This window comes from Mus caroli, unplaced genomic scaffold, assembly GCF_978045245.1.
Source record: "Mus caroli unplaced genomic scaffold, Mus_caroli_1 scaffold_19, whole genome shotgun sequence".
In the NCBI taxonomy this organism is placed as follows: Eukaryota; Metazoa; Chordata; class Mammalia; order Rodentia; family Muridae; genus Mus; species Mus caroli.
The window spans coordinates 1,333,191-1,359,333 of NW_028227274.1; the positions used below are offsets into that span (position 1 = coordinate 1,333,191).

The 26,143-nt window shown below is 44.3% G+C and overlaps 1 protein-coding gene across 2 annotated transcripts; it reads right to left on the reverse strand.

Annotated features, from left to right (window-relative positions):
- Positions 1-2,170: 2,170 nt before the first annotated feature.
- Positions 2,171-24,972, reverse strand: Map3k8 (mitogen-activated protein kinase kinase kinase 8). 2 transcript variants are annotated; one of them, XM_021150719.3, is made up of 8 exons: positions 23,976-24,972; positions 20,182-20,539; positions 14,076-14,243; positions 11,601-11,862; positions 10,412-10,518; positions 5,498-5,650; positions 4,708-4,954; positions 2,171-3,271 (listed from the first exon to the last, which is right to left on the reverse strand). In XM_021150719.3, exons 2-8 carry the CDS (start codon positions 20,515-20,517, stop codon positions 3,141-3,143), a joined length of 1,404 nt encoding a protein of 467 aa, XP_021006378.1. In that variant the 5' UTR covers positions 20,518-20,539; positions 23,976-24,972; the 3' UTR covers positions 2,171-3,140. The 2 variants fall into 2 exon arrangements, with proteins under 2 accessions (XP_021006378.1, XP_029328011.1); XM_029472151.2 differs by having other exon boundaries at positions 20,182-20,542; positions 23,976-24,971.
- Positions 24,973-26,143: the final 1,171 nt, after the last annotated feature.

Below are 26,143 nucleotides of genomic sequence, written 5' to 3' on the forward strand. Positions count from 1 at the left end.
TAGAAAAGAAAGTGGGGAAGAGCCTCAAGCATGTGGGCAAGGGGGGTGGTGGTGGATTTCCTTAACAGAATACCAAAAGCTTATGCTCTAAGATCAAGAATTGACAAATGGGACCTCATAAAATGACAAAGCTTCTGTAAGGCAAAGGACACTGTCAAGAGAACAAAACAGCAACCAACAGATTGGGAAAAGATGTTTACCAATCCTACATCAAATAGAGGGAAAATATCCAACATATACAAAGAACTCAAGAAGTAACCTCATTAAAAATGGGGTACAGAGATAAACAAACAATTCTCAACTGAAGAGTACTGAATGGCTGAGAAGCACCTAAAGAAATGTTCAACATCCTTGGTCATCAAGGAAATGCAAATCAAAACAACCCTGAGATTCCACCTCACACCAGTCAGAATGGCTAAGATCAAAAACCCAGGTGACAGAAGATGCTGGCAAGGATGTGGGGAAAGAGGAACACTCCTCCATTGCTGGTAGGATTGCAAGCTTGTACAACCACTCTGGAAATCAGTCTGGCGGTTCCTCAGAAAACTGGACAGAGTACTGAGGACCCAGCTATACCACTCTTGGGCATTTACCCAGAAGATGCTGCAATATGTAATAAGGACACATGCTCCACTATGTTCATAGCAGTCTTATTTATAATAGCCAGAAACTGGAAAGTCCCAGATGTCCCTCAACAGAGGAATGGATACAGAAAATTTACACAATGGAGTACTACTCAGCTATGAAAAAGAATGAATTCATGAGTAGGATTCTTTTTTCTTGTGTGCCCCACAGTTATTTGCTCATGGAGCATCCCTCTCCCCCTCTCCCCCAGGAGACTTCAATTCTCCATTAACAAATCTGCCATCTAACTGGGCGCATTCTACCTGGCTGCCAGTGAAACTTGGCATGAAGCTGTCCTCAGACCTACAGAATGTCTCCTCAGGCCCTCCAGTAGAAACACAGGCTCTTCCCTTGAACACAGGAATGCATCATCAATGGAAGATCAAGTTACTGTGTTTCTCAGGCAGAGGACAAGGTCAGGAGATACCATGGAACCTCCTTATTCATGCCCTTAATATGAACCTTTAAGTAAAGGGCAGAACTAAGTCTTTCAGGCTTCACCTGGGCTCACACAAGTGAAGAGTTCTGAACTTGAAGTTCCATCAGTTTTGTGATAACCTCACCTCTGTCCTTACCTAGGGCATTGCATTCCACAGTGTGTGCTGAGCCTCTCCTACAACAAGGTGGTCTTTCCCTTACACATGATGGTCTCTCCCTGAGCAGCAGACTGAAGAAGGGCTTGAGCTTTGCAGTCAGAAAGGTCTAGTCTCAAACATGTCCCTACTCTTCACTTGCTTTGAGCTCTTGAGAAAAAAAAAAAAAAACAAAACTCAAAATGTTTCCTAAGAAGAATGCATATCTTGTGTGTGTGTGTGTGTGTGTGTGTGTGTGTACACTCCCAGCCCATGGCACTACATGGAGCAGCCTAGGGTAATAAAGTCAGATGTTTGGGCTGGTGTTCTTGAAGAGAATACTGGGTTCCAGTTTTGCTTTTCACTCTCTCCATCTCTCTCCCAGAAGCGATGGAATGAACATCTTGTCCACTGCATACCACTGTGATACGCTGTCTCATTATAGGCCCAAAGGCAACAGAGTCAAGCAGCCATGGAGAGAAGCTGCTGAAAATGTGAACCAAAGTTCACTAAACCTTTCCTTCCTGAAAGCTGGTTATCTCAGGCATTTTTTCACAGTGCTGGGATGCTGATTACCATACAGAGACATGGTACACTGTATCCAGCACATATGGAAAGGCTCTATTCTATCACTTAGCGGTCTCATGTGCTTTCCCATTAAACTGTCTCCACTGGAATTTGGTGAATGTGATTTGATTTATAAGCAAGTTAGTTACTAGTGTTAGCATTCACAAGTAAACAGCTTCCAAGTCTGCACTCAAGGTGGTACAACTGTATAAACTCAAGACACCAGACAGAGTGAAATACTTTCCCCAAGTCACAGGTCTTTTTCTGTGTCAGTGCAGCCAACCAAGGATAAAGCATTTACCAGTTCAGCATGAAGGCATTCCATGGCAACAGCAGAGGAGCCAGCCAGTGACAAAACTTCTTATCCCAAACCTGTGACCCAGCTGAGAAATATACAATCTCAAAAATTAAGACAAAATACTCTGTTTATTTGGTTTATTTGACTAGTCACATTGGACTAAAATGTTGAAGTTCATTTGCATAATGTAAAAATATACTTTAAATAAGAATATGCAAACTTTATAATATATGTATATATACGCATATATATATGAAAGATTCATGAATGAATTTGGAATAAAACATACACAGTATGCTATTTTAACATAGAAACACTTTAAAGAAAATAATTTCATTAATTACAACAGAAGCATTACCAAGAATTTACAAATATTTCCATTTTCTTGGAGGTCACACTTCTCATCCTTTGGGATGTACAGAAATTATGTGGTTTACACAGTTCTGTCCACATCTAAAACATTGTGTTTTAAATGTTTTAAGCATAGTATGTACAGTACACAGTGTTTCCATAGGAACATAACAGAAACTGTCACTAGTGGCCTGCTGTCAGGTGGCTCTGGGTAAATCAGTCATTTGTGAGACACTAGTCCAGTGTATTGCTGTAATATTAAAGTTGTTCTATTCACACAATATACAATTAATTAAACTTACACTAGAGTCGACCAACCAAGGCTCAAAGAGTTACCATATAATACACACCAGAATATACACAGATCAGGTCTTCTAAGTTGAATGAAGATCCATGCTTAAATAAGAACCAAGAACAGGAATTTGAGGTTACAATCTTGTGAGGGCTATTTTTTTTAATGCCCATCAAAGTGCAAAGTGAATGGAATTATCACCAGAAATGATCCTTCCCTGAGCTTGCCACTCCCTTCTGTCTAGTCCCACCACCTGAGAACTGAGAACCTTGGGCTCTGGGACATATCAGAGTAGCTTCAAAAAAGGGCCACAGCTGCAACGTTCCTGACCCCTAAAAACCTGGGTAAAATTCCCTATCCAGAGCCGCTGTGTAGGGTCTGTAAAACCAACATTCGGGAGAGAAATATCCTACTTTGTTGCCAACAAAGCCATCCATCAGCCATATTCCAGGGTTGGTGGCCCACGAACAATATTGAAGTAGCCAGCCAGAGCTCCGAGGTCAATGTAGAGGGAACGCTGTCTCCTGAGCACTTCAGACTCCTCGGTGCTGCCTGTGCATGATGAATCTGCAGAGGCAACATGGAAACAATGAGGAAATAACATAAATGATTGGATGGCCCAGCAAGTAACAACTCCATGTCCCTTCTGTTAAGGAAGAACCCTGAGGGGCTCAAGAGACAGTCCCCAGCTGTGGCTCTGACACAGCTGGCTTTTAAGAACATCCTGGGCTACTTATGGAATAGCATACACAGATCACAGGGTTCAAATGGGGATCAATGAAGACAAGGAATGAAGTAGAAACTCTAGCATGTCTGTCAGAACCTCATTTCCCCCTCCCCACTAGATATAGTGAAATTAGACAGGTATAAAAAATGACAGGCACTTTAGGCTTGACCTCTGACTTTGGATCTACGTGAGTGAATAGAAGAAGCCTTCTCCAGGCTCAGAGGGTAGGAGTGGAATTCACCGGCCCTCCTAGGTGGGAAGGATTCATAGCCAACATGGAGATGTCACGCAGAAGACAAAAAAGCAAGGTGTCATCAGACTCGGTACTTTCTCAGCACTTGGAGCCAAGGCTGAATTACCCAGAAGCCTGCCCACCCATGGCTAATGGCAGGTCTTCACTCTCCGTTTGTTTCTAAAGTCAAAGGATACTCTGTTTCAAATAACTCGATTCAGAGGCAACATACAATGACTGTGTTACCTCAGTTCAAACTGAAAATGGCTAGAATTCTGGTGATGGGTGAGCTGATCCAAAGCGCTGCCTGGATGTTTTCTTCTGTTTCTCAGATGAAATTGCATGATACTTAGGAAGTCACCCCTTCTGTGTCATTTACGTAAGGGGTCACTGTGTTGTGCTATCATCTGGGCAATCTTTCTGTCTTAAATTCCAGAGATGTGCCTGGTTGGTGTGTATGTGTGTGTGTGTGTGCGTGCGCGCGTGTGTGTTGCAGGTGATGGAACTCAAATCTTGTACACGACAGGCAAGTGTTCTGCCTCCAAGTTACAGCTCTAGCATCTGTTTTACAGTTTATTTCAAAACATTTCATTAAGCTGCCCAGGGTAGCCCTGAACTCAAACTCAGAAATCCAGGCAAGCCTTGCTCTTATGGCCCTCCTACCTGTGCCACCATGCCCAGCTTCTTCTCTTTTTAAGACAAAGTCTCAAGTAATTGATGCTGAACTTGAACTTCTATCTGCCCTATCCAAAAGGTGGTATTACAGGCATGTGCTGCTGTCATGTATCATGACTGACCTTCACCCCCACCCCCCGCTCCAGCCCTGCTCCCCAATAATACACACACACACACACACACACACACACACACACGCACGCACGCACGCACGCACGCACGCACGCACGCACGCACGCACGCACGCACGCACGCGCACGCACATGTGCTTTCTTGACCCACATCAGAGCTTTGCTGTAGACAGCAGGAGGGAGGCCAGTGGCTCCACACCCACAGGCATACACCCACACACCCAGCATGGTGTCTTACCAGCAATGTTCTCAGGAAGTTGTAGTTCCTTCCTGCTCAGCAGCCTCTTCCGTTCAAAGAGGGCAGAGTCCAGACTCTGACATCGTGGCTGGTCCTCTCTTGGGGGATTCAGGGCTTCGTGTTTCAGTAGGTCTGCTGCTTTGGGGCGGTGGTTGGGGTTCCTCTCCAAGGCAGCTTCTATCAGCTCCCTCATGCCTGGACTGCAGTCACCAGCAATGTCTTCCAGGGGAGGTGCCTGCTTGTGGATCTGCCAACAAACCAGCTCCGTAAGCATGGAAGGAGTAGAGGTATATCTTCTGCAGGAAAGGCTAGGAGAGAGGACCACTGCATGATCTAGCAAATACTCTCCAACTTCCTAGGGTTGGTTAAACCACCTTTGGTTTAAAGCTGGGTTTAAAGTAGCTGTGACAGCTTCTTATGGGGGTCCAACAGTGGGTACTGTAGCAGAGAAATACCTGCATCTGCTTCCTCCCAAGCTCTGTTCTATGTTAGGCTGTTCAGCAAAGCAAAGGGAGGTTGAGGGGAACAGAGAGCAAAACTACTATATTTTCTTATTTTAAAAAGAACTGACAGTTGTCAGAATCTGATGTTTCTAAGTGTGTCTTATCACACAATGGGATAGCATGTAAATTCTGTCCCCTCATTTCAGTCAGTTTGCATTCGAACAGCCTTTCATGTCAATAACAGAATTGGGAGCCACCTCTCCTAGGTCACAATTCTCCCATTACCCTATCTTTTTGGTATGAGGTGGTGGGATGCACTTCGCAAAGCCCCGCTGACACTCACTTACAATGTATAGGTAGGAGGGATAGGCTGATCGAGGGTAGCGCTTCACCCAGGGTGGGGTGCCTGTCTGCATGTGGATGAGCGTGGCTCCAAGGCTGTAGATGTCGGCTTTTGTGGAATGGCCCCGACATAGGATCACCTCCGGGCTCATGTATATCTGAAAAAGATGAGGAAAGCTTCGTTTATCTGCCTTTCTTCTCCACGTCCAGTTCTAGAAGCTGGCTCCTTTGCCTCTGTGGTATTTGCTGCATGCCCTGGCTTTCAGAGGGAATGCTACTGCAGTATCCCTCAAGCCAAGGAAAATCCCAGCACGTTCTCTAGAGTCAGGACAACTTGGATGGAGTCGTCACTTCAGGATGACAAAGAGCAGCTCTGTCCCTGGACTGAACACACAACAGATCTAACAGCAAAGGGCTAGATTTCTGAACCTGCTGACTCCCGCTGGTCTGAGTTCTGTAGATGTTCATCAGGTACACAATATTGACTATTAAAACAATTCTTTTAGACTTAGCCAAGACTACACCTATATTTCTCCCATTTATCATTTAATTGCCAAATGGTGGCAGAATCTTGCAGGGTTTTTACAACAGTGGCTTAGAAGGGAAGAACCTAGAAAAGCCTGGGGAAATGGCCCAGGAAGTCATTTATATCTGCCAAGTATCCCAGCAACTAAATAGCAAATGTCTGAGACAGCAAGAGTGTGCACATTCTGAGCCTGAAGCAAAAGGATTGCCACTAGCTCAAGGATAGCTTAGGCCACAAACAGAGACCTTTCCGGCCCCCCAAAGAATAGAGACAAAAAAATAACAAAATACAGCAGCATTTGCATCTGATTTCCCAAGCTGATGCTGAGTGAGTAGGGATAGTTTCTCTAAATTTTGCTTTTCTAAATTTAAGATGAAAAGGTAAAAAAAAAAGACCTGGCCACCAATAATCTGTAGTTAGGTCTGTCACAGACATAGAGTGTAGGGCTGTCACAGACACAGAGTGTAAGGCTGTCACAGACACATCCTGTAGGGCTGTCACAGACACAGAACACTAGTGTTCTAATTAACACTGTAGGCTGCATAGCTCTAATTTAAAAGTACAAAGCCCTCCAAAATCGAAAGCTTTTGAGTTGGATGATGCCACATGTGGAAAATTCCACATCTGCCCTCATGTGACCGGCCACAGTAAGAACCCAGCCACTCTGAGAAGAGCCTGCTAAGTGTCCTTCAGATTAATGAACCCTGTGCCTCTACTTGGGTCCCATCCTTGGGATACCTCACCACCAACACACAAATGCTCCAAGATCAAACAAGAAAAAAAGAGTGAAGGAATGGGGGAGGGAAAGAAATCAGAATAAAGAAGGATGAGATGAAAAAAAAGAGGAGACAGGGTGGGGAGGGGAGAGGTCAGGAGAGGAAGACTCACAAGTATGAACCACTCAGGATTCAAATCCCTTCAGGTATGAAGTTTAAAAAGGTTTTATGCTGTTGTGTGAATATGGGGAAAGGGTTGGTGTTCTCAGAATTCATTTCTGAGTAAATAAGTAGAAAATCAGCTTACAAAAACGGGGAAATTGCCCAGTTTCCCCTTCTTAGCAGGCTCAACTCCTTCCTAAAACACACTTCCTTCTTCCCACAGCAAGCCGGCTGTAGCCGAGCTCCATGCTCATCCACTTTCCCTGCAGACAATGCACTGTATATGTCTCTTCACTTTTAAAATAAGCACAATCTCATTCAGAATTAAAAATTAGTCAACTTTGTACCCCATGATCAACAAGGAGTTACACATGTACAGTTTGCCAAGAAGAGTGGACTTCCTGTTGAAACTTACCGTAATCAAATACAGTGAAGAAAGAAATGATGTGTGCTTACTGTCAGTGGGGGATGCCGGCCTCCTCTCCCTCTGTCACACAGAGCAGGGACGAAGCAAATGTATACATGAGTGGGATCTCAGCTCTCTATGCCCACGTGCCCAGCCTATGATTGGAGCTGCCACTATCAGTCTGCCATGGTGCAGACTTCTGGCACGCAGCCAGGAGCTTCCAGCTCAGTGTTTCTTCCTCCGCAAGCTCCGGAAAGAACCAGAACAGGCAGGACAGAAAGATCTATCTTTGGGCTGGCTGCCTGGAAGGCTTAGGTCAAAACAGACAGCACTGGTCCCGGGGTTGTCTAATCCCCCAAGCCCCAGGAATGAGTAATGTGCAGGGGAACTTGAAGTCAGAGCTAAGGCTTTTGTAGCGAGGAAAAGAGGCTGCCATGGAATGCCTGCATGAACACATGTGCCCATGATCATTATATGTTAACTTACAGGCCTGAACACATGTATATATAATCATTATATGTTAACTTACAGAAGCTGATGCTAGACTCAGAAGAAAGTAAGAACTATAAAAATCAAAAACAAAAAACACAACAAAGTAATTCTAGTGTGTTATTTATATTTCCTATTTTTTCTCCTCTGATATAAAAACAACAGTAGATATACACCAGATTAACTTTGGGTATATGGCATGTTACAGTATAACACTCAAGTTACTGTCTAACACTCTGATTATGAATGGAGAAAGGGGTAGAGGGAGAGAGGGAGAGAGAGAGCAAGGGAGAGGGAGGGAGAGAGGGAGAGAGAGAGAGCAAGCACTATCTAGAGGTGCAGTCTGTAGTTGTGAAATATACTGCAGAAATCTGAAACAGACATTGCCTTCCCAGCAGCAAAGCGATCACATATCCTTAAGGAAGTAAACCCGCCTGCTTGCCTGGCTAGTATTATCTAATTTGCTCTTTCATATGAGGAGTAGAAGCAGACTTGCTGAAGTGCATTAGGACTTCATTGTCCTTTGCACACTGATCACAACCAGACCTCCATTTGTACTGTGCAGACAGTACAAGGGAGACAATTGATGGGGGCAGGGTATAAGAAGACACCTGGGCCCAGCGGTGGTGGTGCACACCTTTAATCCCAGCACTTGGGAGGCAAAGACAGGTGGATTTCTGAATTCGAGGCCAGCCAGCCTGGTCTACAGAGTGAGTTCCAGGACAGCCAGGGCTATACAGAGAAACCCTGTCTCGCAAAAACCAAAAAAAAACCAAAAAGACAACCAGATCAGTTTTGTATTGAATACCTGCAAATTAGCATTGGCTGAAAGTACGTCATCTGAATACTACTCAGGAGCTAGATGGGTATGATATATGCCCCATAATTCTAATGAGTACACAGAGGCAGGGGCAAGAGGATATTGAATTCAAGTCCAGCCTAGGCTATATAGTGCAATTGAGGCAGCCTAAGCTATCCCAAACTCAAATAAGAAGAAAAGCTATTGAAGACCAAGATCTGTGACTCGACACCCAACCATCCTGGTTGAGAATTCCAGACACCTAAGATTTTCCCCAACATTGCAAAATCTTCAACTTGACTGCACTGCCAGGAAATAAAAGGTATTTTTTTTCTCTAATACCATAAATAGTTTTGTTTCTCAAACTGGTTCCAGGGAAAAGGATGGAATGTCCTGGAACTGCACTCCTGACTAATGCCCAAAAGTGGAGACACCTTCCAAAGACAACGTCCTGAGCATTAAGTCTGCTCAGACTTTCTACTGTGACAAAGCTCTCTTAAGCAGGAAACAAACATTCTTTTAACTTAAAAGAGGCTTATGAACTAGTATGACGTCAGCACCAGGGAGGCTGAAGCAGGAGGATTATGGGTTCCAGGTCAGCCAGGGTTATATACTGGGGCCTGTCTCACAGAAATCAAAACCAAGGAATCACCGAGGCTTATTTCTACCCAGGGAGGGCTTTCTCAGTGAGCTTCAACTGCAGACTAGTTACATTCTATTACTCCAGATTCCACCAGGGTGCATCTGTACTCAGGACTCCAAGCTTATGCTGTCCTGGGGTGAAAGGCAGGCAGGCATCGGTGGCCACTCCTCAGTAAATGCTAACAGCCAGAGCTGGGAAAACTACTGAACCAGGAGTTGCAGTAGTCATAATTTGATATGTAGTAATGTGGTAGTTCTGTTTTAAATGTTACTCAGAATTTAGAGCCTCAATTCACAGAAAATACAAAACTAAATGCTTATTCTTTAAGAATTCAAATTCAGGCTCTGCTGGTGACTGGGTAATATCAGGCACCATGTTACAATCTCTCCATTGTCTTCTTATAAAATAGGATAACAGCAGTCATCTACCTGTTATACCAATATTTACACACAATAATTTTAAGGAAGAAATAATTCATTTAAGGTGCTAAGTGAACTATAAGTTGACTATTGTTCTCTAACAGTTTTAAAGATGAATTCTGAGTATCCCTTACTTGAGAAACTTAGAACCAAAAACATCTCAGATTTAGGAGCTCATATTTTGGAATATTTGATATTTTTATGGGCTTTTCTTTTCACCTTGTCTGTCTGTCTGTCTGTGTAATATACAACATTGCACATATGACACTTCCTACCTTGAGGCGGGATCTCTTATTCATAGTCCTGTATTCCAGGCTACTCTCCTGTGAGCATTGGGGAAGACTCCTGTCTACTAAGATCTACCCATAGTCACACTAGGTCTACCATACATGGCTTTATTTGGGTTCTCAGGATTTGAACTCAGGTCCCCGGGCTTGTGTAGCAAGCACTTTACTTGGCGACCTCTCTCTAAATCTTGTCTAGCTTTCTAGACGTTTGGATTAGGAACGCTCAACTGGTCCTCTGTTTTGGCACTGGATTGTCTGTAAGTGCTTTGTGTTGTATATATAAACAGTAATAAATAATGTCTATAAATATAACCATCCATATTTAAAGTCTTATCATAGAAATAGAGAAAAAAAAAGGTAAAATGTAAAGTGAATTTGTTCTGGTGACAACAATCATTCAATGTTGCCATTTTGTCCCCTTCCTTGCTGTTTGTCACATTATTTCCAGACCATCACCAATACAATTAATTACCTCTGTTCCCCGGAGGTCCTTGGGAAGATAGACATCTTCAGTCATTTTAACACTCAGGCCAAAATCTACCAAAACAGCTTTTGTAGACATGAATACAATGTTGCTAGCTGCAACGAGAGGGGTTTTTTATGTGAGTTAATACATCCTAACCCAACAGGAAAAGTCATCTAGAACAGCAAGTTCCAATCAGAGCAGAAGGAAATGCTTCTGATAATGACACAGGTGGTTCAACCCAGAAGAGAGAAGTAGGGGAGCAGTCAGGTGAAAACCACCTGAGGCCTGTCAGGAACCCACCTAGTGTGGACAGATAGGAGCTACAGCCAGCAGGAAAGCTCACGGTTTTGGCTTCAAAATCTAAGATTTATTTATACACATCTACTATAGAGCCACTGTTGTTAAAAATATATATGTATAGGTCATTTTTTTTTTTCTGATTAAAGCTGTGTTGTCTGCCGGGCGTGGTGGCACACGCCTCTAATCCCAGCACTTGGGAGGCAGAGGCAGAGGCAGGCAGATTTCTGGGTTCGAGGCCAGCCTGATCTACAGAGTGACTTCCAGGACAGCCAGGACTACACAGAGAAACCCTGTCTCGGTGGGGGGGGGGGGGGGGAAGCTGTGTTGTCCAATTCAACATTAGGTATTAAAAGATTTATAGTGAGTCTCTCTGGTTTATTTCTATATTATATCTGAGTTCTAACAATTTGGGTTTTTTAAAAAGAGATTGTTTAATGAATTGTTGCCAAATCATGGCTCAAAATTAAGAGGTTATTTGTTACTCAAAAATATATGCCTATGTGCTTGCATTATATAATCCCCCCGCCCCCGTGTGTGTGTGTGTGTGTGTGTGTGTGTGTGTGTGTGTGTGTGTGTGTGTGTGTGTTGGGGATCAAACCCAGGACCTCCTATAGGCTAAAGAGGAGTTCTATCCCTGAGCTACCCACTCAGTACTGATTGTTTTTAAATCACAACACAAGGACAGAGGCAGCACATCCAACAAACACGTGGTCATCACCCTTGTATCTCCAGTCCTCAGCCTCCCTTCTGACTGCTAATATTCCTGCTGTGAGCCCCTTATGGAGCACAGAAAAGGATGCTGTGTCTGCAGGGAGCTGCCTGCCACTGAGTGCCTTTGGGCTAACGCATCTCCCTAGCCCCATCTCACAGCAATAAGGCAGACCCCACTACTCACGTTTAATGTCATGGTGGATCACTTTCTTGGAGTGCAGAAAATCAAGTCCCTTGAGAATGTGCTTCGTCACCCAAATAATTTCAAATTCTCTCATGGGCCCACAACTGTCCAGCTTCTCCAGAACAGAGCCTCCCTCGCCGGCCTCCATAAAGAGATGGACGGTATCGCCCCATAGGACTGCACCATACAACTCAGCAATGTTCTCATGCCGGAAACAGGCCTGGATTTCCACATCCGATGGCTTAAACTGATCTACAGGGATCTAGCAACACAAAACAGGGGCAAGAGTCTAAAAACCTCAGGACAATAAAACAAACGCTAGACAATACAGAGCAACCAGAAAACAGGAAGCCAAAACAACACAAGGACACCTTGATGTGTATAACAGAGCACCGTGGTGTCAAGAAATGTTTACCACAGACCCACTTCTACATCATGACATCTTTAGATATGAACTTTTTTTAGACAGTGAAAAACAAGGTAGGGAAAACCTCACTTCATTTAGAGTTTAGGAATCCGAACAAGGTTTCAAAATACTGACTGAGCTAAGAATTTCCTATGATTGATGCTCTTCATCTCCATGGCTCCTAGAACACTGTGTTCCAAAATTTCTCCTCGCTGTGTGATAAGATGAAGTCACTGGTCCCTTGACCACTTCAGACTCAAGCCTTTAAGAAAAGCGCTCACCCATCTTTACATCCCGTGAAAACTCGGGTCTTCATCAGTAAGAACTGTGATAAGAAATAGTATTGACAAAGCAGAGATATTCTAAAATGACTCCTAATATTGTGCTAGGGGCAAAAGAAAAATTGTAAAATTTCCAATATTGTTTTTAAACGATGCTGTGCACACATCTGGGAAAATAAGAAGTTCCTGAAAGTTGTCACATTATGGAAGGCTACCTTATTCACAAGCCTCCATCCTTTTGAGCCTGTCTGGGATTTTTAATTTTATTTTGATTCTAAGAAAGCACTGCCCTAAAATATGTGACTATAACAAATACTAAAAAAACAACAATCCCACAAAGCCATTTCCCCATGAACTTGTAGTAAAATTTAAAAATGATGATACTGGGTTGCCATTTTTTATAAAAGGTCTCCAGACAATTACAGTTTGGAAACTCTGGATAGATACTTCAAATAGCTTACTATAAGTCTTGTTTTCCTTTTAACAAAAGATTATTTAGTCAGGCTTTTTATTTTTATTGTTTTGAGATGGGGGTTGCACTATGTAGCCTTGGCTGTCCTGGAACTCACTATGAACACCAGGTTGTCCTTTAGTTTATTATGATCCACCTGCCTCTGCCCCACAAGTGCTGGGATTAAAGGCGTATCTAGTGAATCATAATGAAAGAACAAATTAAAGACTATACATTGCTGTCTTGTGGGTAGTTTGGGAGACTGAAACATGGTATCTGACAAATATTCATTATTTTGCTTTTTTGTTAAATCAAGAGTAGACATGGGCCAGGGATGCAGCCTAGTGATGGAGTACTTGCTGTGGATAAGTGAGGTCCTGGGCTCGATTCCAAGCACCACAAAGAGCAGAAAATAATATTTAACTTTATCACACTGTAAAATGATGTCAAACCCAGTTAACTGTTGACAGTCACTACAGAAGTGATTCCCAACTAAAATAAAAATACCAGACTCCACTAGGAATCCCGACTCTTTCCAGTCACTATGTCCCAAGGGTACTCCATGATCACAGCATTTATTTGTGGTTGTTTTTGTTCCTAATACAAATAAAACCTCATACACTAGATCTTATTTGGTGTCCAGCTCTCTGAACTTAAGGTTCTGAGATTCATTCACACTGCTTTAGCTGTAAGCCATTCATTCTCCTTGTGTTCTAGTGTTCCAGAGCATAAATATTCACCTGTCTGGCACCTGTGAAGTTCTCAGAATGGTACTTCAGAAAACTGTGCTTAAGTGAACTGCCCAGAATTGTCCCACAAATGGACAGACCTCTGCTGGGTGTCATTAAGCAGTGACATTCCAGATTTGTACATTCTCAGCTGCCAGTCTGCTCAGCAGTCCTCTGAAGTACCAATGCATTAATTTTAAACAGTCATTGCTTAATAAGAGATAAGGTCATATCAGAAACTTGTACAACTGAATTCAGCCCTATAATTCTGCAGTCCCAAGGAACACCCTGTCTTTCTAGCCTCTGTTGCCTGCCATGGACCCCTCCCCAGGGAACAGTAGCCGATATCTTCCAACTCAGGCAAGCTCCACTACTCCCATTTAAGGGAGATGGTGTTATCCAAGCCTTTGTCAAACACATCAAAACATTCTTTTAATTAGATTACAAGCTACAAGACATCTAAGTAGAGATGTAGGAGCTGAATGGTCCCAAGCCACAAGCCACTCCAGAAATGACAGACACTTTGGGGTAGGAACCTTAGGTAAGACCCAGTGTGAGGGTAAATAACCCTAAGCCAGGGAGTCAGACACACAGTGTGGCTGCACACACCAGTTTGCATGCCATTCTTTTCTTTGTCTTCATGTCTTGGGCTAAGTATACTTTTCCAAAGGCCCCCCGAGGAACGAAACCAGAGCCGATGTTCCTGTATGTCAGCTTCCAAGGGACAAGGAGAACATCCGAATCGATTTGGTAGCGGCCATTCTGGGGACTGATTACCTGTTAGGAAATACAGATGCTGAGGTGAGGCTCACTCAGTAGCGGCTATTTTAGAAACATTCTTATACACAGCCCTTCAGTGCAATAGTTCCATGTATGATTCTGACTTTACAGGCTATTTTTAGAACTTGAGCAAGCCAGAGAAAGTTTGTAACAGACACAAGTTCCTGGTCTAACCTGCTCATATTTCTAAATGCTTGTGAGTAGTTAGCTGCTTAATAAAAGTTGAAAAATTATTTATCTAAGGAGTCTGATGACAGAGACCCAAAGACTGAAAATGAAGGCTGCACCCCAGCCTGGAGGTTGACTTGATTCTATTTAAATGTGCTAACCTGTCTGTCTGCCTAGGTGTTACTCACCCAGGATGCACACAGAGCGAGCGTGGAAATTAACTGAGGCTCAGGGAGGACTGTGGAGCCCGTGATATCAGTCATGAGTTGACAATGCTACCTCACGTTAAGAAGGAAGGGAGGACTGTGGGGCCCGTGATATCAGTCATGAGTTGACAATGCTACCTCACGTTAAGAAGGAAGGGAGGACTGTGGGGCCCGTGATATCAGTCATGAGTTGACAATGCTACCTCACGTTAAGAAGGAAGGGCAGAGTTGTCTCTCTTTGACTTCCTTGCTTAACTTAATGTGTGCCTGCTATGGGATGGACTTGGTGTTGAGTAGGCAGCCATGAGAAGAGATAGGTGGGCCCAGGCCTTGAAGGGTTAGAATCAGGCCTTTCAGAAGAAGTGGATCTGGGCTGGGGGTGTTGCTCAGGGGTAAAATACCCACCTAGTTCTCATAAGGTCCTGGGACTGACATCTAGCACTGCATACATAAACCACAAACAAAACACACTTTGGTGCAAAGAACAAGAACAAAAACAGTGCTGTCCAAACATCAAGAGGTATGTCCTGAGAGCCATGTGGGATGCGGATTCCACCCGAGCCCACCATGGTGGGACAGTCCAGAAATACCAGCACTGAGAAGGCAGAGGCAAGAGAGTGGTGAGGGCTAGGCCAGTCAGGGATACATGGGAAGAACATTAAAAAAATAAATGAAAAGTGAGTACATACCCTAACTCAAATAAAATGGTAGTCCATGGGAAGCGTGGCCTGGAACACATGTTTTAAAAATGTCTACAGCAGTGGCTCTCAGCCTTCCTAATGCTTTGACTCCTAATGTAGTTCTTCATGTTGTGATGATCCCCACCCCAACCCCACCTACAAACATTAAATTACTTCATTGCTACTTCATGACCGTTGTTGCTACTGTTGTGAATTGTAGTGTAAATACTTAATCTGCAGGACATCTGATATGTAACCCCTGTGCGCTTGTGACCCACAGGTTGAGAACCACTGATCTAAACTGTTCTGAAGGATAGTCTCCTAAAATGCCAGCTCTCTCCCCAGTGTGACTCATGATATTATGGCCTGAGATATCACTCCAGGACTTAGGAATGAAATAGTATTGAGCTGCCTTAAGAGCTGAGGAGAAGGTGGAGCCCCTAAGCCTATTCCCTGAAAGAAGAGCAAGCACTTGATGCAACTGTAAATGCAACCAGATGTCTACTCACCATTAGAGGCAGACCAAAGCACTGCTCACTCAACCTCTATCATTACTAATTTAGCTCCACAGTCCACAAATGTGTGCTCGATGTTAGCCAGGGAAAGAAGCCAAGAATAACCCAATACTTGGATATGCAAAAAATCACTAAATTTTAACAATATTTACAGGGTGCTTTTGCTGAGTTGTAACCCTGTACAGGTCCTTCCAGGAACTAAGTAGAGACCATGGTATTTATGGTCTCATTTAAAATATGATAACCGCCTCTCCAAAGAAGTGTTGTCTCTTATTCCTGCTGAGGACACTGCAGTGGTGGTCTCTTCCACATTTAGCCAGAGCTAACATCTGGCAAGACTTTCTTTGGGTCCCCTTGCTTCTTGTCATTCAGAGAATGTTCTAGTTAACCATCTCACTGTTTAACCCTTGTTCATGAAAGTTTGGCTTTGTACCAAACTAAGTGTGCTATGAACCAATTCCACTACCACCCCCTTACTCTTTCCAGGGGGACATAGGGAAGGATCGGCCACTGCACTCTGAAAGCTAAGTAAGGACCTGTGCTTACCTAGCTGTTTTGCATTATCTCATTAAAGTCTACAGCCAGCCTGAGCTATGTTCATTCTATTTTTCTTTCCATTGCATAGCTGAGGCTGGTTCCAAGGGGTGAAGCAACTTTCCAGCTGGTGCCAGAATTGGGTTTTGCACTTGATTCTGCCTAACCCCAAAGCCAAAGTGCCCACTCTTTGTCTAAGAGCCTTTGGTGTTCCAGAAGGCTGTAATTAAAGCCATGCTAGGGTGCAGACTCAGGTCTTCAAAGCCACCTGGACTCATCCAGTGAGGCCCAAGTTCCAGGCAGTGAGCAATTCACAGCGTTCCTGACTTTCTCCCTAACTCCAGGTCTTCCTTGCTTGAGTTTGACAAGGATTTTTAGCTTTAATTTCCTCTTTCTAGGGATCCAAACAACCTTGCAGAACCCTGTGATTTTATTTCTGCCAGATCTTCAACTTACCAAAGTCACTCTCCAGGACAGACACTTGACATATACCATCTAGTCTCACATCCAGATTGCTCTTTTCTGTACTAACCCACACAGCAGGCAGTACCCGAGAACATTTCTTAGGTATTTTATTGAGTTAGCTGGATGACCCAAAGTAGGAGTGGTCTTCAGCTAAATCCATGGAAATAGATTAGCTAAAACAAAGGCTAAGCTACATCTCTCCTACCCTCCTGGGGACATAAGTGGATCCTGATGTGCAGGTTCTGGCTAGTAAAACAGGTAGTAAGAATTTCCATTTCAAAGGCAAACTACATGCCAGGTTCTTAATTCAGAACTCTCAGCCACCACCACAGTTCATCATATATATTTACAGGAGTGGAAGTGGGCCACAGAGTAGAATCTAAGGTAAGGGGGATCAGAGATGAATTCGGTTATATGTAAGAACTTGACAAATGTGGCACTGAACCTGCCTGGCTCAAACACCAAGTGGAGGGTTGGACTCTTCAACCCCAAGAGGATCCTCATTCCAAATGCCACACCAGTAACTGTGAGTGAACGAATCCAGGGAGAGGTGTGTTTTGGGGGGAGTACTGAGGGGGGTGGAAATTCACATATAATTCCCAGGGTTGAGTGCCTGGGGATTCATTTGTATTTTACTCCAGGTCAAGTATGAACTGGTTATAAATAACTTTGCACTCTGACACAGAGCAGTCTCTAGGCTAGTCTCCTGATGCTCTTTTCTTGGGTTCTGTTGAATATGAGTGCAATCTTTAATAACATATGTTATTTTAAGGGAAGTAGCACACATATAAATACACACTCGGGGAGAACTAGCCAACATGCCATGCTTTGGGTTATTGTTCTATCAGTAGCGCTACATCCTGTCTAATTAAGTTTGCAGCACTCTGTGTGCTGGCAGTCAGAACACAGCAGGTCTCTATGCCTGTGAGCCTGTGCACATACTGTCCCTTCACAGAAAACACTCTTCACTCAATTTAGCTGGCTCCAAGGTGGTGTTTACACCTTGGCATGGGTGCCAGTTTTTCTTGCAAGCCTGTGCTGACATCCTCCTTTTTCCTTCCCTTAGAAATCTTGTCTAAGCATTCCCACGCCTGTCAGAGTATAGGTCCACTGTGGCTGACTGTGTGCTGTTAAATTACCTGTTCACTTGCGTCCTGCAGCATCAGGCAGTGAGCTGCCTGTGGTACAGACTATCAAAATCCTATCTAGTATCTGGAACAGCCAGATACACCATGGCTGTCCAGGTTTGCCTACCAAGTGAACAAGTAGGTAAGGAAAGGTTTCTCTCCCTATGTAGGAAGCTTTTATGGACACATTTTACTCTGGACCCATTCTAGGTAGCAGCTAATTCTCTAAAGAAGAGAGATAAGGAACAGCAAAGCTAGCCCAAAGCACAGAGCTCTGCTAAGTCTGCAGATGAAGCATGACAAAAGAAAGCTCGACTAGATGATAGATGGGTCCACAGAAGGCACTGTGCCAGAGTCAATGGGGTTAAAAGCCATGCCTATGACCATTACACCAGACCAGCTCCGACCAGAGACCACTCCATAGGCAATGACTTATGAGGCACACAGCTGTGACAGATTGCCACCAGCTACAGGGAACAGTTTCATTTTTAATGCCAGTATCAGGAAAGTCAAACAGTCCTGAGAGGCCCAGCTCCCAGGCCTAATGGAGACAGATATACTCGCCTATGAGCTATACTGCTTCCTATCATCCCATTCTTTCTGGTCTTCTCACCTTATGTTTTATATTCTTCCGCATTAAAAGAAAATACAAGTATTTTTAAGATTATTAAGAGCCCTGCCTTCATGGTATCTTTGATTCATAATTTTATTTTTAGTTTGGACTTGCTCATGTGTTGAGCATGGCCTCTTTAGCAAGGAATGATAACCATTCAGTTGTACCTTTGCTGGTCAGGTTGTCCATCCTTCTAATGACTGTGGTTTCTGGCCCTTTCTGTGTTAGCTCTTCTGGTTCTACCCTTAAAGAGAAGCAAGAAACCACTTTCTAGGAGTCTCTAAAATATCCCAGTATCCCTTATGTACCTGGACCGTAGTCCATCTCTCCTCATTGAGGGCAAGCACACCCAAGTCTCTATATATTCACAAGCAAGGACAATTAGTTTATCCCATTTGTATTCAGTTATCAAATATGTGTGAAAACGAAAGAAATGCATCTACACTGAATTTGTCACACCCAAGTGTGTTATTTTGAAGCATACTTCTCTAATTTTACCCTGCCTGAGAAAATCAGGTATGGCTACTGCTTCAAATGATAAATTCCCATTTATAGAATGAAGTTACATCCTACAGACAAAGCATTTAGTCCACTGTTAAATGCAGTGTGGTAGACCCACACCAAAGGAAGTCACACCCTTATGCAGAATGTGAGCTTGCTTCTTACTGAGCCAAACACAGTTGACAAACAATTCACTTCATAGCTGACCTAAATTACTGTGCTATTTTTCATTAAATAAATGAGACAATTAAGATTATTATTATTATTATTGCTATTGTTGTGATATCCTTTGTCCCAACTCGGGCTCTTTGGGAAGAGCTCCCCCAGCACGGGACATACTGCCATTTGTACACACCAAGCAAAAGAGAGCCATCTCTACAAATAGGCATGTTTGTAACTTACCGCCTACTCTTTTGCCAACTGTCCTTTTTACAAAATTAGATCACCTTTTAGCCATCGCCCACATATTCACCTCTGACACAATAAGGACCTGACAGAATGCCAGCCACACCTAAACACTCCACCTGAGCAACTACTGTGGCAACAAAGACTTGTCACAATAGTTTTGAATTATCTGCATACTTGGGATGACTAAGCAACTCCATCCCGTGGGTCATCGCCACTTAAAGAGAGTGAATCTGTGGGTAGCTATTTGCCACCTGTAAGCTGAAGTTCTACAAGAACCAAGTTTAACCAACGTGATAAGAGAAAATAATTCTGTTTTCTAAAATATTAAGACAGCACTCATTTGTCTCTTGACTGATGCACTCCAATTAAGACCCTCTCTTTCATGTATATAATGAATGAGCCTTTCAGTGAATTGTGAAAATAAATCTGTAAGGGTTGAGGGTATAGGTCAGGGTTCAGTGCTTACCTTCCATGCCCTACGTAAACAAAGTATATTCCTATTGCTTCTTCATAAGGTCACTACTAAATTACAGGCCTACAATGGAGTCTGCGTGAGGATCTTCTTCCCATTTTTAAGAGGTGATTCTTACCAGTAGCCAGATACAGTAACTTGTATCTGGCAGCCATCCTTAAGCCAAGTTCAATGCCACTGTGCATTCAATGAAGCACTGCCAGCAAAGCAGAGCACACAGCACTCAACTGGTGAGAAGAAACATACCATATTTAATAAAATTCCACATTCTTGTGGTCGACGTCCATAAAAATGCTTTGTCATATTGGAGACATGGTTTGCAAATGCAAGCAGATCCTCCACGGTCCCATATCTGACAGATGACAGCCAGGGAACCTCCTGGCCACTCCGAAGCAGTGACTCCGAGCGTTCCTCATTTTGATTGCTGTCTGGATACATGGTCATCAGACTGGGCTCATACACTGCTGGCTCTTCACTTGCATAAAGGTTCTCCATTATGTCTATGACTTCCGACACGTTTAAATGCTTAATTAATAAATCAATTTCTTCTTTCTCGTCACTTCCAGTGCTCATGTACTCCATCACTGTGGTGCCTGCTGGGAGTCTGCTGAAGAAAACACAAACATGCCCTTCACTATGATGTGTTTGCATTGGAGACCAAAGGGCCTGGAGATCTGCGCCTCTGTGCCTCTGCTCATAACAAGGATTCTTCTTTACTCACACAAGTGGATTCAAGTGGACAGTGCCAAGTTCAAAGGGACCTTAGAAAATCTTTAGTCCAGCTTGCTTTGCAGGGGAAACCTGAGATGCTTGGGAGGCACTCACTCTGGCATCTGCTTTAGCTACTGAAAACAAACTTTCACTAAACACAAACACAGCAGAGAACAGTCCAGGTCTCTCTGAAGACAGAGGTTTCTGCTTTTTATAATTACTGACCTTGTAAAACTTCATTGTATAGCCCAAGATGGCTGTGGCTTTAAAGAAAAAGTGGTATGAAAGAAAATGAACCACTTGACTGAAATTCAGGAACTAACTAGGTAAGCAAGCTAAGTCCCAAGAGAGAAGCAAGCATGTAAAACAGCTTACTCAGAGGGAGGGTGTGAAACAGTAAGAAGTTCAGTGTGGGGGGAAATCTGGTGGGAAGAAATTAAACAGCTCTATAGAAGGGGACAGGAGCTGGAATCCTATATGTGCCAAAGATAAACAAGTATCAGAAAGGTGACTCATTGATCTGTGAGTCATAGCTCCCTCCTGACACCTGAGTCTCTTTTTTTAAATAGCACAAAGCACACATCTTGAGGGTCCCAGAAAGCTAACTTAATACCTATATCTGAAGAGGCTTTAGTAGGAGAAAAGAGCCCAGGAAAACCAAACCTGCTATAAGCAAGCCACAGGTGACGTTCAACTGACTTCACCAGCCAAAGTGACACTTCAGTCCCACAAGACCAGGTGCTACACTTAGGAAATGTAGATGACAAAAGAAGTCAAGCAAGCTGATAAAAAGTGACAACAAAAAGTGGTACTGTCCCGCTGGGTCGTGAGATAACTCTGCTCCCCTACAAGTGAGAAAAAATAAGAGCACCTACTAGATTTAAGCAGATTTCAAAGCCTGTGTGACTTAAGCCTCTCTGGAAGATACGTCAGGTCCATAAAAGCACAGGAACTTGGCAAGTGCTATAGTGCTGGGGGTGTGGAGGCAGGTGACTCCCATGAGCTCTAAGTTTAATGAAAGACCTCCCTAAAAAGTAAGCTGGGAAAGACAGCCAATGTTGACTTCTAGTCTCCACATGTGCCAGCACACACATGCGCTATGCATGTGCACCTGTAATAAATATATATATATATATATACACACACACACATACACACACACACAAGCATGTACACGTGCATTACACCAATACACACACACACCAAGTAACAAAGTATTATTCGGCCAAAGCTATGCACCTGTATCAATGTGGAGCTTCAGTTCAAAGTTCATGGAAATTTCCACCAGGGACATCCACACACATGATCAAGTCATGTGCTTCTGATGTGCAAATGAAGAAGGCATCTAGCATCCATCCCACATTAAAATCCTCCTGTCTTTATGCCCAAATCTCACCAGCAACCTCTCTGCCTAAGAGATGGTTAAACAAGTATCTCAGTCTCTCTGTACCTTGGTTTCCCTCATCTGCAAGGTGGAGATAATCTGCCAGTGTGTGGTGTGTAGTGACTTAAGCTGTGCCAACAAGCACTAGGATGTGGACCTAGGTGAACAGACACCGTGCTGGCCTCCTTTCTCTTCTGGGAGTCCGATTTGACGCCTATTTCTCAGACTGGTAAGTTTTTAAAGATTGTGTCGACGTTGAAGCAAAGGGGGAAGGCGAGCCCAGACCGAAAAGTCTGCTGATGCGTGTTATCACCACACTTAAATCTAGACCATGGTCCACACAGTGCCTTCCCCGACAGCTTACACATCGCTGAAGAAGACTGTGATTCAAGTCCCTGACTTGTTAAGCTACACAGGAAGCCTCCTAAGCTGATAGGAGAGAGAACCTTTAACCTCAGTTCCGCACAGCCATTAGTTGCAGTTTCTGCAGCTGTAGAATTTACTAGGAAAACAGAAGTTAAAAATCCTTTGGCTTTAAGCTTCCTTGGTAAAGGCTCCAAGCTGAATTAGCAAATAAATGACCTGACAAAACAGTAAAGTTTGTGACTCCAGAAAGAAGGGGTGTGGGGGAAGGCATCCAAACAGTTCCAAATTATGGCACTGTTCGAGAAAGGAAAGACCAGTTTGGGTTTGCAAACCTGCAGAAAGGCTTGAACAAAATGTGTGCCCTTATAGGCTATACTTAAAGCCTAAAAAAAAAATCACACACACACACACAGACACACACACACACGCGCACACACACACACACACACACACACACACACACACGGCTGTATGGGAACAAGACAGAGAGGGGGAGGACAGGGAGATGGAAGGATGTTTAATTCTGAAACTTTCTACAGAGCTTGCTCAATTCCTGAGAGGCTCTTGCCACAAAGATCTGCTGCCCAGTAAACCAGTGCCCCAACAGCCTCTGGAACCTGAGGAGCATCCCACACCCTCCTGGCTCAACTAAGCACACCACACATTAGCTTATGGCTTCCGAGCTACACAAGACCAGCATCCCTTTCTGTGCATGATGAAGCCACTCCAGTCTAGTGACAAATGCGCTCAGCTTAAAATGCCTGACCCTGGACTCAGGTCAAAATCCTCTCCAAAAACCCATATGTCCTAGCAGGATGGAGAGTTAGGACAGTTTTAGAGACAGTTGTTCCAAATGCAGTGCAAGACTGGTGGGGTTTTTTGTAATTAAATTTCAAAATATTAACTATAAGTTAACTTAGAATTATTTCAAAAAGTAGCTATGAAAATAGAAAACAGGACACGGCTGTTAACATCCACACAGCGAACCTCGAGTTGCCCAGCAAGTAAATGCAGACTATATACAGTCTTGATATTCTGCCTTGCAGGGGGGGATGATGCCTGTGTTAGTTCCCATTTTAAAAAGGGATTTTCCCCCATTGAAACAATCCATTGCTCCTTAGGACATATCTCTTAATATATTTTTCTTTTGAAAAAGTTCCAGAAACATGCTTTCTAGCCCTGTAGAATCAAATTCACTCTTGTTCAAAACTTCAAGATGTCTCAAGTCTCCTGCTCTTATTCTCCTACAGGATAAAGTCTTTAAGGGCCAGAACACACAAGCCTCAATCCATTGAAGTTGGGTGCCTCAGCAGATGTCTTATAATGCTAAGCAAGCTTGTTGGCTTTATCTTTCCCAGCCCCATCCATTTTATCAAAACAAACAAACAAACAAACAAACAAAAAACAAACAAACAAAAAAAACCTGATTCTGTTTTCCTTTGGGATCCAAATATGTTTCCCACAATTCCCTCTCGACCCACTTGGCCCCTTAAGATAAACAAGCTTTACTTAAGGAAAAAAAAAAAAGCCCAGAAACTGAGCGACCATAGAGGTCCTTTAGGCTCCAAGTTGCACTCACCCAGGCTCAGCAAACAGAGTTCAGCAGTCCAGGCAGTGTCCCCCGCAGGAGGCGCGGTGAGCGCCAGTGCTCGCGTCCCGCGCCACAGCCCAGGCCTGCACTGACTGGTCACCCGAGATCCGGGAAGAAGGAGGAAGGTGGGAGGAGCCTCGAGTCCACACCGCCCGGCGGTCTTGCGCAAGGTGTTTTCCAGCTGTACCTGCGTGCAGTGCGTGCGGTGGAAGGCACGCTCCGTTTCAGAGTGGGAACCCCTGGGCATTCCTGCCCCTGAAACACACTCAGGGCACCCTAAACCCTGTTAACCTGAGTGTTCTGTGTGCCTGCTCCGAGCTTGGGCTCGGTGGGCAGCGGGTGACCAGCCTGCCGGACCCAGGCGTGTGGGCGTTCTGAGGACCGGCGGCGGACTGGAGGCTGGGCGATAGGCAGCAGGAGGACCAGTGCGCTGCGGGCCCCTGACTCTCGGCGCCTGAACCAGCATTGGAGTGGCGCAGCCGACGCCAACCTCCTCCCCGCCTTTTCCATTTCCCTTTTCTCTCCGTAAACAGAAAGGGCCTGTCGGCTGGCCCGGAACACAAGAACCCCCGCGCTGGGAAATTCCGTCCTCCCACCTTCGGGCCCCGGGGCGCGGGGTGGAGATGGAGGCGGAACCAGGCGGAGCGGTGGTGAGAATCCACCCCACCCCGGGCTTGTGCCCCCAATTTGTGGCCAGAGAGCGTCTTCCTGGCCGGAGTTTGCGGTTTTAGATCCTCTCCGGGACCTGCCAAGAGGACCAGCTCTCCCAGTTGCTGCGGGAGGCTTGCAAGCAGCCAGGATGGTCTCGCCCTGATCAGTTCAGATACTGTACTTTTAAGTTTTGGCAAAAATTGCCTGCGGTATTCTCTGCTCTCACAACTAGTTTTGATCTTTAGTCTACTGAACCAGTTGTTCGATGGCACAGCTCCACTATTAGAGCTGACTTCTAGGATCCCTTAGCTCCAGGTAATATTCTAGGGGTTTGCTTTTTTGTTAGAAAGTTTACTGAAGGTGAGACCGAAAGACAGTTCTAGGAGGAAAGCTCCTCCAAGAACTCCAAGTCACCACTTATCCTGCTCCCCCCACCCCTCCAAATGCTCCCCCACCCTCCAGATGCTCCGCATCAAAGACCAGGTACTTTACCAGACCCCAGAGAACAAAAGAGGTCTAATGTCCATCCCATCGACAGACCTGGGGGTCCTAGGCTGAGCTGTGAAGCCAGTGCCCCTGTAACTAAGTTGCTGCTCACTTTGCTCATCGTCCTCACCAGATCCAACACACCCCTTAAGATGATCTTTCCAGGATCCCTCGGTGGAAAATGAATTGCCCTTCAAGGATATCCTAAGAAAACGTCTGGCAGAGGTAGGACAGAAAGCTGGGGTTAGGAACGGCGCCCAGGTTATAGAACCTTAAGGTACATAACCAGCAAGACTAGATTTACGTGGTGAGGAAAGTCGCCTGGCTGTCTGCAATTACTTTATAAATGTGAGAGCTTTGTGTGACTTGAAGTACTTTGATGGTTACAGGAATCTCTGTTGCTCCCCTTGTGGAGGACTTGACCTTTCTGTTCTCACAGAGAGCAAGCTAGCATAGCCCACACCAACCAAGCAGCCTGGGAATTGGCAAAAGCAGCCTGCACTGGGCTGTTGGGGGGGGGGGGGCTCACTCCTTGGATTCTAGAACTGGTTAGAGAGCTGATCATTCCAGTCTCTGTTGAAGCTCAAGCACTGCTACCCTTTAGACTTTCAGAGGAAACCCAGGTTAGTACGGAGTTTGCCTCTACCTGCTATGTGAGATTCATTTCTCCCTTGTCAGCTGACTTAGGCAATAAAGGATGTGCTTATAAACACTTTAAAAATAGAATCATGAAACCACTCCTCGCCCTGCCCTGCCCCCTTGGATGAGCTCATTACACCACACATATTTTGGGAAGTGAGCCTGTGAGTTCCCTGCAGGAGGCTCCCCAGTACAACTGTACTTTAATGAACTTTAATGCTTTTGCTTTAAGCAGCTGCTGATTTTATGTTGTGGGGTGAATTTAAAAATTTACTTTCAGACATTTTATATTTTGTTTTTAGATAGGGTGGTTTTTCTGTGCCACCCTGTCTGGTCTCGGAACTCACTCTGTAGCCTAGGATAGCCATGAACTAAGAAAC

What these genes read in the sequence shown, in the direction of transcription:
- Map3k8 (XM_021150719.3), bottom strand. Translation starts at nt 20,517, where the DNA reads ATGGAGTACATGAGCACTGGAAGTGACGAGAAAGAAGAAATTGATTTA. An exon ending in AAAGAATGGCATGCAAACTG is followed by an intron (nt 11,863 to 14,075) that starts GTGTGTGCAGCC and finishes TTGTGTTGCTAG; the next exon opens with ATCCCTGTAGATCAGTTTAA. An exon ending in GATCCACCATGACATTAAAC is followed by an intron (nt 10,519 to 11,600) that starts GTGAGTAGTGGG and finishes CTCTCGTTGCAG; the next exon opens with CTAGCAACATTGTATTCATG.